Here is a 14,493-nt window from a genome sequence, read left to right on the forward strand (position 1 = left end):
AATAGATGCTGGTTGTACCTTTGCAGTTGACAGGGGAGTTGCTGCTGGAGGTGTTGCGACTGAGCTCAGCAGAGCCTGGTAGATAACCTGTAGAGAAAGAAATGGTGGGGACTACATTTTCACTATGGTCAGAGAGGTAAGGGAGAGAAAGAATGAATAAGAAAAAAAGAGATTGAGCAAGAATGAAAGAAACCTAGTGAGAGGGACACAGAGCCGTCTGAACATGTATTGATCATCCTTGTTCTTTACCTGCGTTTCCATGGACAAGATGAGCATCAGGGGAGTGAACCCGAGAGTCGTCCTCATAGATGAAACCTGCAGAGGACACAGACAGGAAAGGGGGAAGTGAGAGTTGGTCATTCACATCATCACACATTTATAGAGCGATAAAGGTACGTGTTATGAGTCATTGGTCTTAACAGACATTTCCCCACAACTTTACCACATCATTGCACCAACGTCTCTTATTAACTGTTCCTGTCCCACTTTACAACTGAAAGGGTGCAGACTGAAAGGTTGGGTAGTGTAAAGGGCGATTAAGGCTAATCTCCAAGCTGTAGGAAAAAAACTCAAATGTATTTAAACACAGTAGGAAGTGATCCACCTGTATTTCAAGTATAGCTCATAAATTTAAAGATTTTCATTTTACATGAGCATAGCCATAAGCTTATGTCTCTCCACACGCTTCAACCCTATATGACAGCCTATAGATAAACTATAGATAGTTGACTTAGTATCTACATACTGAATCCAAGTGTTGCTCCTGTATAATATCGTGTAGAAACTGGCTCTGCAAGATGATGTAGCCTAAAACCACAAGGCTCCTTCCTGTAAGTGTTTGTGTATCTATTCCCCAGTTGATGGGACAAGGTTCTGAGATTCGACCAGAAGGTTTCAAGCAAAGTAAACAAACTTTCTATTGGACCGTGACTGTGATTATTGACTGAGGACAGCAGAATTATTCCATTAGAAAGCACTGAACACTGATTGTCAGCCAGATTTTTCAGCACTGTGTAAACAATGCATTCTGAGGGATTAGGGATTTAAGTCACCTGTTTGGTGTTATTCTAGAACACTAGCTAGGTTTCTATCCAATTGGCGACAGAATGTCATGCAAATATTTAAAAAAGATGCGCATTTCCAAAGGGGTTTCCATCAAACTGACTTGTTGCAGATAAAATGCTGTGCGTGAATATGTAGTGCACATACAAATCACTTTTGTGATGAAGTTTCCATGTACTGAATAACATTTATGTAACCCTTATTTTACCAGGTAAATGAGAACACATTCTCATTTACAGCAACAACCTGGGTAATGTTTACAGAGAACAAGGGGCATTAAAGCAGAAGTTCAATGTGTTTCCATCGCATTTTCAACTCTCGCAATGGTTTTGTCACAATATCGGTTGCAGTAAAATTGCAAACTTGCCCTATCTGCCACAAAACTGTGTATGGAAACCTGGTTAATGACTTTAAGTAGAGACTGAAGCAAATGTGTTTCATGACATAGAACGGACATAATGCGGGCCTATACTATGTCATGGTCATTGAAGATGGCAGTGCATGGGCATTGGGCCCACTGTACCTTTGGGCCTACGTCCAGGCCTGGAGCTGGGTGTCAGGCCTGAGGTGGAGGTGTGGTTGGCGGGGATGGAGTGAGCAGCAGCCCCCCCTAGCTCCACACCTCTCCGTCTGGCGTACAGCTCCTCAGTGCCATTCACACTCTCACTGCTGTCCCCTGAAGCACGGAACAGCTCCCTGCCTTTGGACACTCCACTGTCGTTTAGTGCTAGGGAAACAAACAACAGAGTATCTATGATGGTACCACATCCTTCCAAACAAACCTCATTCTGGACATAGCAGACGCATTTGAGCTGGAGGCTGCTGGACAGTGGATACAGTTAGGGCAGAGAAGGGTTACCATCAGCAAAAGCTTTCTAAGGGAACAAGTTGACTCCTGGCCTTTGGCGTGTTTACTACGGTACACTGATATACAGTAGTCTCAATTATCACTTCTTCAGTCAGGCCTTTCCAAATGACAAGGTACGTACACCAATGGTTTTCAGAGGCATTTTGGACCTACCAATGTTGCTATCCGATTAGTCATAATGAAAGAATAATAGGCTAAATCCAAGTTTAGTTATTCAGGCTGAACCTTGGCCTGCTGAGACAGAATAGAACACTGACAGTTCTACTTCAACAGGAAGTGAAGGCCTTGGCAGTTTCCTGTCTGATACGATCTCAGAAGAGAGAGAAAGAACACCAACTACTTCTCTGATAAAGTTCAGTGTGTCAAATCAGAAGGCCTGTTATCCGGACCTCTGGCAGTCTCTATGGGGGTGCCACAGGGTTCAATTCTCGGGCTGACTCTCTTCTCTGTATACATCAATGATGTCGCACTTGCTGCTGGTGATTCTCTGATCCACCTCTACGCAGACGAGTACCCATTCTGGATACTTCTGGCCCTTCTTTGGACGCTGTGTTAACTAACTTCCAGACGAGCTTCAATGCCATACAACACTCCTTCTGTGGTCTCCAACTGCTCTTAAATGCAAGTAAAACTAAATGCATGCTCTTCAACCGGTCGCTGCCCGCACCTGCCCACCCATCCAGCATCACTACTCTGGACGGTTCTGACTTAGAATATGTGGACAACTACGAATACCTAGCTGTCTGGTTAGACTAAACTCTCCTTCCAGACTCACATTAAGCATCTCCAATCCAAAATTAAATCTAGAATCGGCTTCCTATTTTTCAACAAAGCATCCTTCACTCATGCTGCCAAACATACCCTCGTAAAACTGACCATCCTACCTATCCTCGACTTCGGCGATGTCATTTACAAAATAGCCTCCAACACTCTACTCAGCAAATTGGATGCAGTCCACCACAGTGCCATCTGTTTTGTCACCAAAGCCCCATATACTACCCACCACTGCGACCTGTACGCTCTCGTTGGCTGGCACTCGCTTCATACTCGTCTCCAAACCCACTGGCTCCAGGTCATCTACAAGTCTCTGCTAGGTAAAGCCCCGCCTTAGCTCTCTGGTCACCATAGCAGCACCCACCCGTAGCACGCGCTCCAGCAGGTATATCTCACTAGTCACCCCCAAAGCCAATTCCTCCTTTGGCCAACTTTCCTTCCAGTTCTCTGCTGCCAATGACTGAAACAAACTTTTAAAAAATCACTGAAGCTGGAGACTCATATCTCCCTCACCAGCTGTAAGAGCAGCTTACCAATCATTGCACCTGTACATAGCCCATCTGCAAATAGCCCATCCAACTAACTCATCCCCATACTGTATTTATTTATTTATCTTGCTCCTTTGCACCCCAGTATCTCTAATTGCACGTTCATCTTCTGCACATCAATCACTCCAGTGTCTAATATGTATATTGTAATTACTTTGCCACCATGACCTATGTATTGCCTTACCTCCCTTATCTTACCTAATTTGCACACACTGTATATAGATTTTCTTCAACTGTAGTATTGACTGTATGTTTTGTTTATTCCATGTGTGTTGTTGTATGTGTCGAACTGCTTTGCTTTATTCTTGGCCAGGTCGGCAGTTGTAAATGAGAACTTATTCTCTACTAGCCTACCTGGTTAAATAAAGGTGAAATACATTTAAAAAAAGAGAGAGTGCGTTGATATGCTAACAAACAGCAGTGCCTCAGTCAGTAGGGTGTCTGGTAGGCTAATGGCTGGCCAAAGCCTTTAATTCCCTTCCCTGCTCCCTCGCTTCCTCAGTCAAGCATGAGATTGGTCATTGATTCAAAGCGTACCATGATTAGTAGTCGCAGGCATCAATAGATCCAATAGAACAGTTATTCTGTATTTTAGCACAGCCATTGTCATTAAGGTGGGCTGAGCGAGGGGATGACAAGAATGGTGTGGAGGGAAAAGAGATGGATGGTGATTGTAAAAAAAAAAGCATGGCAGAGAGTGACAGACACACGGCACACAAGAGTACAGGATATGGAATAAAGGAAGATGTGAGATTGTGGTGTTTGGGTGGGAGACAAGGAGAGAAAAGGAGAGTATAGTGCTAGCTGGAGGCAGTCATTATCACCAATGCAACACAGGCTAACGCTTAACAGGCAACCTAAACACTCAATCACTCCCTAAGTGGTATTTATATCACTCTGGGGGGGAAGCAGAAATCCTTTGAACAGCAGTAAATATTGCGGATTGCCCCATCAAGTAATTCTCCTCGCAACATTCCTCCATCCATGGAACATGGGATTGATACTGGCTGCCAGATTAAGAGACAGAGCAGACAGATTAACTGCCTTTATTGGGATGGTAGGCATCGCTCTTCCCAGTTGCCCACTTTACATGATTAAACATATCAGGTGACACACAGATATCTCATTCTCACAGAAGTAGGCAAAACTGCTGGCTGGCTGCAATAAGGGGGGGCTCCAATCCAAAACAAGGCTACTTACTGCAGGGACTACACAGAGTGGAGTGCCTAGTGCGAGGCTGGAGGCCTCAAACTAACCTGTTCAGTTCAGTTCAGTGTGTGTGTGTGTGCGAGAGAGAGACAGTGTATGTTGTGATGGGAGGAAAGCTTGATAAGTGTGTATGTGTGCATTAAGACATCTGTTTTCTGTAAGGAAATAATGACAGAGGGCCAAAAAGTAAAGATGTTACAGATAAAAGGAGGGGTTAAATAAAGAGCAATGTGTGAAGATGGTGGTGTTATAAAGAGCAATGAGTGAAGATGGTGGTGTTATAAAGAGGAATGAGTGAAGATGGTGGTGTTATAAAGAGGAATGAGTGAAGATGGTGGTGTTATAAAGAGCAATGAGTGAAGATGGTGGTGTTATAAAGAGCAATGAGTGAAGATGGTGGTGTTATAAAGAGCAATGAGTGAAGATGGTGGTGTTATAAAGAGGAATGAGTGAAGATGGTGGTGTTATGAAGAGGAATGAGTGAAGATGGTGGTGTTATAAAGAGGAATGAGTGAAGATGGTGGTGTTATAAAGAGGAATGAGTGAAGATGGTGGTGTTAGAACTGTCCAATGATGGGCGGGAGGGGCTCAGTGGTGCAGGTGGGGATGTCAGAAGAGGACCAGAAGCGAAGGCGTCTAGAGTGAGAACGTTGTGAGGGAGGCGTCTTGGGAACCTTCTCCTGGCTCCTTGTCCTCAGAAAGCCAAACCGCTTGGCTGCAGTGACAGGGGGTACTGCTGGCAGGGCTGGGGCAAGGAATGGGGGTACTGAACAGGAGGGGGTTATGTTTTACATACAATGACAAAGAGAAGAGGGAGAAAGAGATTGAGTGAAAGTAGTTAACTTCATGCATTATATAAATGAACAGGGCCCCAAATTGCCCAACAAAGATGACGAGATAAACTATTAAAATGTTTAGTCATGCAACAGATCCCCATTGAACTAGTAGAAAATGAAGAACAGACATAAAAAAAACAAAGGCAAGATGAGTTTGAGGGGGAAGACATTTTAGATTTTGTGTAGCTAGTTTACTGCTACCTCTTGTGGAAAAAGGAGGACTTGTAGAACTGTAGGGCCAGGACAACTTCCATTATTCAGGGACAGAACTACCCTGGAGAGTCGACAACCCCTCTGTCTGTCTTACCTCTGCTGGAGTATGTGGGGGTGGGGGTGAGGGCAGGGAAGTGTTCCTGTCCAAGGTGGTTCTCCTCCAGAGAGTGGTTCCATACAGAGTCCAGGCTGAGGCAGGACTGGCGGGGGGGCAATGGAAGGGGAGGCGTGGGGGGGGGGATGTCAGGGAAGTCCAAGGCGGGAGGTTCGGGCAGGGGAATGTCAGGGGCGCTCCGCACCCTCTCCCTGGAGCTGTCCTGTCTGTTCTTGGGCTTGATGAGTTTGGCCAGAGCCTTGGCCCCGGCCCAATGGTTCCTCCTGACAGACACAGACAAAAAGGAAATCACAGTTTCACTCAGACATCCATCTAACATCAGCCCATAGGTCACACTGGCGTAGTGGAAACCCCTGTAGCAAAGCTACCACCTCATCTTCGACAGACGAAACACCATGGCAGGTGGAAGCTAGTTGGCCTACTGATGCAGCACTTAGTACTAGCAGCCTGCCAGTCCCGTCAGAGACCTCACTGCCCTAGCCTGGCAATGACAGCAGCCTTGTTCCTCCTTTTCTTCCACCTCTCAAGAATAGTGCCAGCCCTCCTCCTCCTCCTCTCCCACAAAACCAGGCTGATGACTACCAGAGGCCCAGCGGCACTCATGAGAGCGACCTCCCCTTCTGTGAACACTGGTAAGCCTACGAGTGATGAGAAAGATCACCCCGGCAGCGTGGAGTCCAAGTTCCAATGTGTGATATATAATCAAAATACCTGCTAAATACTGTAAATACAGAAGCTATAGATAGGCTAGTAGGCTAGACTACATTGTCTACATAATGAAACAATCCATAGTAAGCTATTGTTTTGATGGTGGACTGATTGTATTTGGCATTAATAGACAGGTTTTATGCAGCACACACATTCTATCCAAACTGTGAGAGCACGAGGACAGCTAAGGTAGGCTATAGGCATACAGGACAATTGGGCAGGAGGGTTTACTGACCATGTGACTTGACCAGGAAAAACTCTGGGCTCTAGGGCTTGCTAATGGAGCCATTTGTCATCCTATTCATAGTTCATTGACTAAGCTACATTATTAGCAAATCAAAATGTAACTGTACTAACTTTTTAGGAGATGGATCATAAAACTTGTACTGATCCATGATCTTCTCCTCCAGTTTCTCCTTCTGCCTCCGGAGCAAGTTCAACTTGTCACTGGAAACACAGGAGTTGTTAGATTTATTTATGACATTCAATTATCAAAATGACTTTCCTCTATATACCTGCATGTGCACACACACACACACACACACACACACACACACACACACACACACACACACACACACACACACACACACACACACACACACACACACACACACACACACACACACACACACACACACTTACATGTACTGTTTCTGCTCTTCGTGGTAGAGCTCCTTGCTCTCCATGGTTCTCTCCAGCAGGGTCTGGTTCTGTTGGCTCAACATCTGGATCTGACTCAGTAGGTGGTGGTTCTCCTCCTCCAGGTTCCCCTTCAGACGGGTCAGCATCTGGAGACAGAACACATAGAGATACACACTGTTGCTAAAACTGCAGCATGTACATGTGTCACTACAATTCAATTGCATTATATTCAACTTTAGAAATGCACTAAACATTTCATATGGTTTAAGTCAATGGTAACACTGACCCAGATGAAGTTGTATATTAAAGATTAGGACACAAATTAAGTCTACTTCTGGACAAAACTGCACTTTCAAGTCTCTAAAGCATAAAAGCTGTATGTGCAGTAGCTGATTTCAGTCCCCGTGTGTCAGTGGTCTGTGTACCTCACAGTGGTTGTCCAGCTTGGTCATGGAGATGTCCAGGCCTTGGTGCTGCTCCTTCATCGAGTTGTATCTGGCTTGCCAGCGGTTCACCTCCAGCTGAGCTCTGTTCAGTCGGGTCTTCAACTCCTTGGTCTGCACCTGCAGCCCGTCATACTCCGCACACAGTTGGGAGTGAGTCTGGGTCAACCTACAGGGTATGTCAAGAGACAGTATGAAGAGACATGAGGTCCTGGTGCTTTGCAAAATAAATCACTCTTCAAAAGCCTAATTTTAGGATCAGATCGTCAGTTTGGTAGGTAGTTAATTTTGTTCGATTTTTGCGTTGAGTTCAGCCATACTGATTGTTTCAGCCCATTCACAGGCCTTTCCACTTGACAACAAGAGTTTTATCTGTTTGTAGTGTTATATGACACGTGGTAGTGTGTGAATACGGAGCAAGATAAGGAGAAAGTCAGCCATTACAGTATGTAACCACCAGAGGGTACCAGCGTCAGGCTGTACTCTACCAGTTTTTCTGCTGCACTCATAATTTCCATTGGAAACACGGTTCTCTACATTTGAGTCATTTAGCACACTCTTATTCAGAGCGACTTAGAGCATCAATTAGAATAATGTGCCTTGCTCAAATGCACATTTCTTCACCCAGCCGGCTTTGTGGATTCAAACCAGTGACCTTTCAGTTGCTGGCCCAATGCTCTTAACCACTAGGCTATCTTCATTCTCTCCCATATGGTGACGTTTGTAAAGCTGGAGTTAGTAGGTGTGGTTGTATAGAGGTGCTGCTGTGCTGACTGAGCTCACCGGTCCAACTCCCCCCTCAGACTCTGGTTCTCCCCCAGAATCAGCGCATTTTTGTGGATCTCCTCTCTTACACTCTCCCTCTCCTTCTGAAGGGTGGACTCCACTGCCTCCATGGCATCTTTCTGCTTCAGCAGCACTATGTACCTGCACAGACAGAGACACAGAGACTGGGTCAAAGATAGAACCTCCACAGCAGTCACATAAACAGATATATGGTGCCCAGTTAACTGTCCCCAGGTTGTGTGTTGTGTTACATCTAAAATAGGCCATGGTGATCCCATGCCTTATAGATTCCTAATGTTCACCAAATCACCTAACCTCTTTACACTCAATAAGAAAGAAACAACAATAGCAATGTTAGATTGGACAAGAGTTGGTTGGAGAAGTCATGAGATATTGAGCGCCTGTGACGTGGTGGTGGTTTGTTCTAAGAGCTGCCATGATCACAGACCTTGGCTATCCCATCAGGGTCGTTTCATTCATTTTCACCAAATTACATGAAAAACTCTGACCGAAACAGGGAGGGACTACCACAACCTGTCCAATAACCACTAATTCTAGTTCTGTTAAAAAACATTTGGCTACAGCGTGCCCAAACAAAAACACAACCAAGGGCTTTGAGGCACATATGGACCAGCTAACATTCCAGCTGATTAGGCCCTTGATGGTACAGCAGGCAGACTCTTCTAATCCGCGGGCCTCAACTCCAGGCCCTTACTCCATTGTTCATTAAGGAAAGAAGGGTAGGAGGAGAGATTATTAGTCAGCCAAATCAGCCAGCCAGTCCACAGTGCCTCTCACATCACTCCATTTAAACTGAACTGACGGTAAGGTTCACAATAGTGTACCACAGTATGAGTCCTAATACCCATAAAACCTAGCGCTCAAACAGGAAAATGGTTCCACGCTTTTCCACCATTCATTTTTCCCATAGGGGATTTTAGAAACACTTAATATAAAGGCTGTGTTTTGTGTAGGCTTAACCAGGCATGATGTTTTGATAACCATGTAAATCTCTCTAGGACAAGGTGACTTTTATCAATATATTGGAGTGATGTGAGAGGCACTGTGGACTGGCTGGCTGATTTGGCTGACTAATAATCTCTCCTCCTACCCTTCTTTCCTTAATGAACAATGGAGTAAGGGCCTGGAGTTGAGGCCCGCGCATTTTCCCCCCCAAAATGAAACGCTAATTAGCTGCTAATGTGGCTATCATAAAGTACTACAAATACCATGATGATTTGGATGAGACTGCTGAATCAAGTCTAAGGTAAGAATATCTGGATTAACTATCTAATGTTAGCTAAATGTAGTAATGAATAAATTGTCTAAATGTCTTTAAAATGGACAATTCTGTGAACAGTCTTGTGCAAGTTTTAAATAGACAATACCTGTTAAGAAAAGGTGTCAGCTACAGATTACATGCAGGTGCTTGCAGTGATTTGTAGTTTTGCATTTTCGAATCTGAGAGTAAATAGAGCTGAATATATTGATAAAAGTCATCTTGTCCTACGCCAGGGTAAGCAGACAAACAAGAGTTGCCTCTTCACTGTTGACGTTGAGACTGGTGTTTTGTGGGTACTATTTAATGAAGCTGCCAGTTGAGGACTTGTGAGGCGTCTTTAGAGTACTTGTCTTCTTGCTCAGTTGTGCACCGGGGCCTCCCACTAATTTCTACATGACCCCAAACTTTTGAACGGTAGTGTATATAAATAAATGTGTGTGCCCAGTGGTTTGTGCCTAGTGGTTTGTGTAACCCTTGTGAGTGTGTGTATGTATGTGTGTTCTGTGTGTGGCCCACTTGTTCTCCAGTGCACGGTGCTCCTTCTCCAGAGCTCTCTGGTTGCCCTTCAGGGCGGTGTGTTGGGTGATGAGCTGCTCGTACTCCGCCGCCTGTCTCTCGTGAACGCTCAGCAAGCGCTCGTGGTCCTGCAGCACGCCCTCCCTACCCACCCACGCTTCCTCCCGCTGCCGCTGCCACGCCTCCGACTCGCTCTCCAGAGCCCCCACCTGGTCCTGCAGTACGGCATTCTGGGCCATGAGAGATGCACTCTGGCAGTTGAGGGTGGAGTTCTCCACCTAACGGAAGGATGCAAAGGAAGAGTACCACTTTATTAAACCCATTAAGATGTTGTCTGCGTCAGCTGGCATTCAAACACACCACAGAGGTATAATTCTCAGATTATCACAACATCTCCATTTTCTTCATCTCAAATTGGTCATCCTACAACATCTACATAGGCAACAACTGACAGCTACTCTAAGAATGCAAACAAGGGGGTGAAAAACAAAAACAACCACCAGACCACCACACAGCCAAGCTCAGAGCGAGAAGCACAGTAGCATGTTGGAGTCACTGTAGTATGTATTTTAGTACCTGTAGTTTGGCTGTCTGTTTGTGCAGGAAGGTGTTGTGCTGCTGCAGTGCTACGGCCTGCCCCTGTAGGGCCACATTCTGGGCATTCAGCTGGCTGTTCTGGTTGTCTAGCTGTCTCAGCTGATCTTTCAGTAGGTGCTTCTCTGTCTGCAAGGTTGCTTTCTGAAAGGAAAGAGGGAAGTGGGCAAGATTATACATGGACAAGACACCGAGTGTACAAAATGTTAAGGACGCCTTTCTAATATCGAGTTGCAGCCCCCCGAGGCTGTTCTCCCTCAGAACAGCCTCAATTCGTCGGGGTATGTACTCTATAAGGTGTCGAAAGCGTTCCACAGGGACGCTGGCACAAGTTGACGCCAATGTTTCCCACAGTTGTGTCACATTGGCTTGATGTCCTTTGGGTGGTGGACCATTCTTAATACACATGTGAAACAGTTGAGAGTGAAAAACCCAGCAGCGTTGCAGTTCTTGACACAAACCGGGGAGCCTGGCACCTACTACCATACCGTGTTTAAAGGCACTTTAAAAATATTTTGTCTTGCCCACACAATCCATGTCTCAATTGTTACAAGGCTTAAAAATCCTTCCTTAACCGGTCTCTTGGTCAGCCATGGAAAGAGCAGAGATGCTTAATGTTTTGTACACTCAGTGTATACCATTTGTATAACAGTTTGCCACATGCTTATGCCAGTATGTTTTGACAGAGACTGTACTTGCTGTTTAGCTACTCATGTTCTAAGCATTCACAGCCATTACTGAGGAATCCTCATCAGAATCTCAATCAAACATTCAAACCTTGCCTTTAATTGAATCCTATCCTTAATCACCCATTCTATCCCTATAAAAAGAACCCCACTCACGTTCTTCTCTATGTCGATGAGGCGATCCTTGAATTTGAGGAGCTCTGCGGTGGCCTCTCTCGTCACTGTCTCCCACTTCTCCTGACCCTTGCTGTGGCCCTGGACCTGACCCTGAACTGCAGCCTGCAGTGTGGAGCTGTGTGAGTGGGTCTCCTCCTCCTGCCCCTGTCTCAGAGCCTCCAGAGTCTTCTTCAACTGATCACCACAGACAGCACAGAGGTCAACCGTGTGGGGGGAAAAAAGATTGTAAGTGAACAAGTTACAGTGAGGCAAAAAAGTACTTAGTCAGCCACCAATAGTGCAAGTTTTCCTACTTAAAAAGATGAGAGAGGCCTGTAATTTTCATCATAGGTACACTTCAACTATGACAGACAAAATGAGGAAAAAAAATCCAGAAAATCACATTGTAGGATTTTTTATTAATTTATTTACAAATGATGGTGGAAAATAAGTATTTGGTCAATAACAAAAGTTTATCTCAATACTTTGTTATATACCCTGTTGGCAATGACTGAGGTCAAACGTTTTCTGTAAGTCTTCACAAGGTTTTCACATACTGTTGCTGGTATTTTGGCCCATTCCTCCATGCAGATCTCCTCTAGAGCAGTGATGTTTTGGGGCTGTTGCTGGGCAACACGGACTTTCAACTCCCTCCAAAGATTTTCATTGGGGTTGAGATCTGGAGACTGGCTCGGCCACTCCAGGACCTTGAAATGCTTCTTACGAAGCCACTCCTTCGTTGCCCGGGCGGTGTGTTTGGGATCATCGTCATGCTGAAAGACCCAGCCACGTTTCATCTTCAATGCCTTGCTGGTGGAAGGAGGTTTTCACTCAAAATCTCACAATACATTGCCCTATTCATTCTTTCCTTTACACGGATCAGTCGTCCTGGTCCCTTTGCAGAAAAACAGCCCCAAAGCATGATGTTTCCACCCCCATGCTTCACAGTAGGTATGGTGTTCTTTGGATGCAACTCAGCATTCTTTGTCTTCCAAACACGACGAGTTGAGTTTTTACCAAAAAGTTATATTTTGGTTTCATCTGACCATATGACATTCTCCTTCTGGATCATCCAAATGCTCTCTAGCAAACTTCAGACGGGCCTGGACATGTACTGGCTTAAGCAGGGGGACACGTCTGGCAACTGCAGGATTTGAGTCCCTGGCGGTGTAGTGTGTTACTGATGGTAGGCTTTGTTATTTTGGTCCCAGCTCTCTGCAGGTCATTCACTAGGTCTCCCTGTGTGGTTCTGGGATTTTTGCTCACCGTTCTTGTGATCATTTTGACCCCAAGGGGTGAGATCTTGCGTGGAGCCCCAGATCGAGGGAGATTATCAGTGGTCTTGTATGTCTTCCATTTCCTAATAATTGCTCCCGCAGTTGATTTCTTCAAACCAAGCTGCTTACCTATTGCAGATTCAGTCTTCTCAGCCTGGTGCAGGTCTACAATTTTGTTTCTGGTGTCCTTTGACAGCTCGTTGGAATTGGCCATAGTGGAGTTTGGAGTGTGACTGTTTGAGGTTGTGGACAGGTGTCTTTTATACTGATAACAAGTTCAAACAGGTGCCATTAATACAGGTAACCAGTGGAGGACAGAGGAGCCTCTTAAAGAAGAAGTTACAGGTCTGTGAGAGCCAGAAGGCTTGCTTGTTTGTGGGTGACCAAATACTTATTTACCACCACAATTTGCAAATAAATTCATTAAAAATCCTACAATGTGATTTTCTGGATTTTTTTTCTCATTTTGTCTGTCATAGTTGAAGTGTACCTATGATGAAAATTACTGGCCTCTCTCATCTTTTTATGTGGGAGAACTTGCACAATTGGTGGCTGACTAAATACTTTTTTGCCCCACTGTACATAAGAGAGTAGAAGTAAGAGTGAAAGTGTGTGTGTGTGTGTGTGTGTGTGTGTGTGTGTGTGTGTGTGTGTGTGTGTGTGTGTGCAAGAGTATGATTAGTAGAGAATGTGTTTGCTTCAAATATGTAGGTGTGTGTGTTTCTGTGTGAATGAAAGAGGTGTATAGGTACGTACGGTGCTGAGTTCGGTGCGCAGCTGCTGATTAAGACTACTAGACTCCTCCAGTCGAGACTCCAGACCATGAATCTTCTCCTCACGGATCTCCAGAGTCTTCTTCAGCGTTGACTCGATCTTACTCTCCAAGATCTTGTACTTACTGTGACAGGCATACAGTATGTCTAAATGTCATATCAAGTCCAATAGACAGTCCCAAACACAAATGACTTCATTGATTCAAATTAATCATGAATGTGGTGCTTTTATTTAGGTGCCATGATCAAACAATGGAAATTCCTGCAGAATGATGCAAATTAACATACATACATACACTAATGACGCTGAATGCACCATTTATTTGAGCTTATTTCTTCTAATATCAAGAGTGAGACTATGTGTGGCAGATAAATCCTTTACTTAGAAAAGACTAGAGGAATACTATGGGATTTTGAATTTGTGACAAAGGTTTGCTCAGGTCATGTTTAAAAGTTTTACAACCATATGACTTTCATTAGCGTTGGGCTAAGACAAATATGAGGGGAAAAACTGGAAAACCCTTGCCAAGAGGTGGAACACAATATCACCATGAGCGTGCAGTGCACACATGAGATTACTAAGCGGTGTTAGAATGTAACTCAGGGTAGTGAATTTATTTGAGGTTAACTGATTAGTGGCAGCTTTGGTTTCATTGAGCACAAATAGCTGGAGAAGGAATGTCTTTGCTTTGTAATCCAACTCCATTGGGTAAGACTCGCTTGGGTCTCTAACTCTCTACCTTTTAACACATCCTCGGATACTCTTTAGAAAAACCCTCAAGAAGATGCCCTACTTTGGGGTAATACAAGTCTTTTAAAAAGTGTCTTATTTCGTAGTTCAGGAGTGTACAGTACAGCTATTCCCACAGTGCTGTGCTCGCCTCATCCAACCTGGGGTTCAAATAGTAATCATTTTCTGTCAAATATTTTAGCTGCGCTTGATTGAACTTGTCTGGTACAATTGAACCAATGGAATAGTCCTAAAAGTATAAAACCTCACCC

General features: G+C 44.7%; 1 protein-coding gene across 1 annotated transcript in view; it reads right to left on the bottom strand.

Moving 5' to 3' along the window:
* LOC135525710 (protein Daple-like) overlaps nt 1–14,493 on the bottom strand; it is a 98,753-nt gene that overhangs the window by 10,198 nt on the left and 74,062 nt on the right. The window contains exons 19-30 of the mRNA XM_064953503.1: nt 13,475–13,616; nt 11,442–11,636; nt 10,582–10,743; nt 10,006–10,283; nt 8,205–8,348; nt 7,404–7,590; nt 6,979–7,124; nt 6,691–6,780; nt 5,605–5,888; nt 1,586–1,789; nt 250–315; nt 19–87 (exon numbers count right to left, since the gene is read on the bottom strand). Of these exons, the coding sequence (XP_064809575.1) occupies nt 19–87; nt 250–315; nt 1,586–1,789; nt 5,605–5,888; nt 6,691–6,780; nt 6,979–7,124; nt 7,404–7,590; nt 8,205–8,348; nt 10,006–10,283; nt 10,582–10,743; nt 11,442–11,636; nt 13,475–13,616 (1,967 nt within the window). The remainder of the gene's footprint in view (nt 1–18; nt 88–249; nt 316–1,585; nt 1,790–5,604; nt 5,889–6,690; nt 6,781–6,978; nt 7,125–7,403; nt 7,591–8,204; nt 8,349–10,005; nt 10,284–10,581; nt 10,744–11,441; nt 11,637–13,474; nt 13,617–14,493) is intronic.

This window comes from Oncorhynchus masou, chromosome 32, assembly GCF_036934945.1.
Source record: "Oncorhynchus masou masou isolate Uvic2021 chromosome 32, UVic_Omas_1.1, whole genome shotgun sequence".
Lineage (NCBI taxonomy): Eukaryota > Metazoa > Chordata > Actinopteri > Salmoniformes > Salmonidae > Oncorhynchus > Oncorhynchus masou.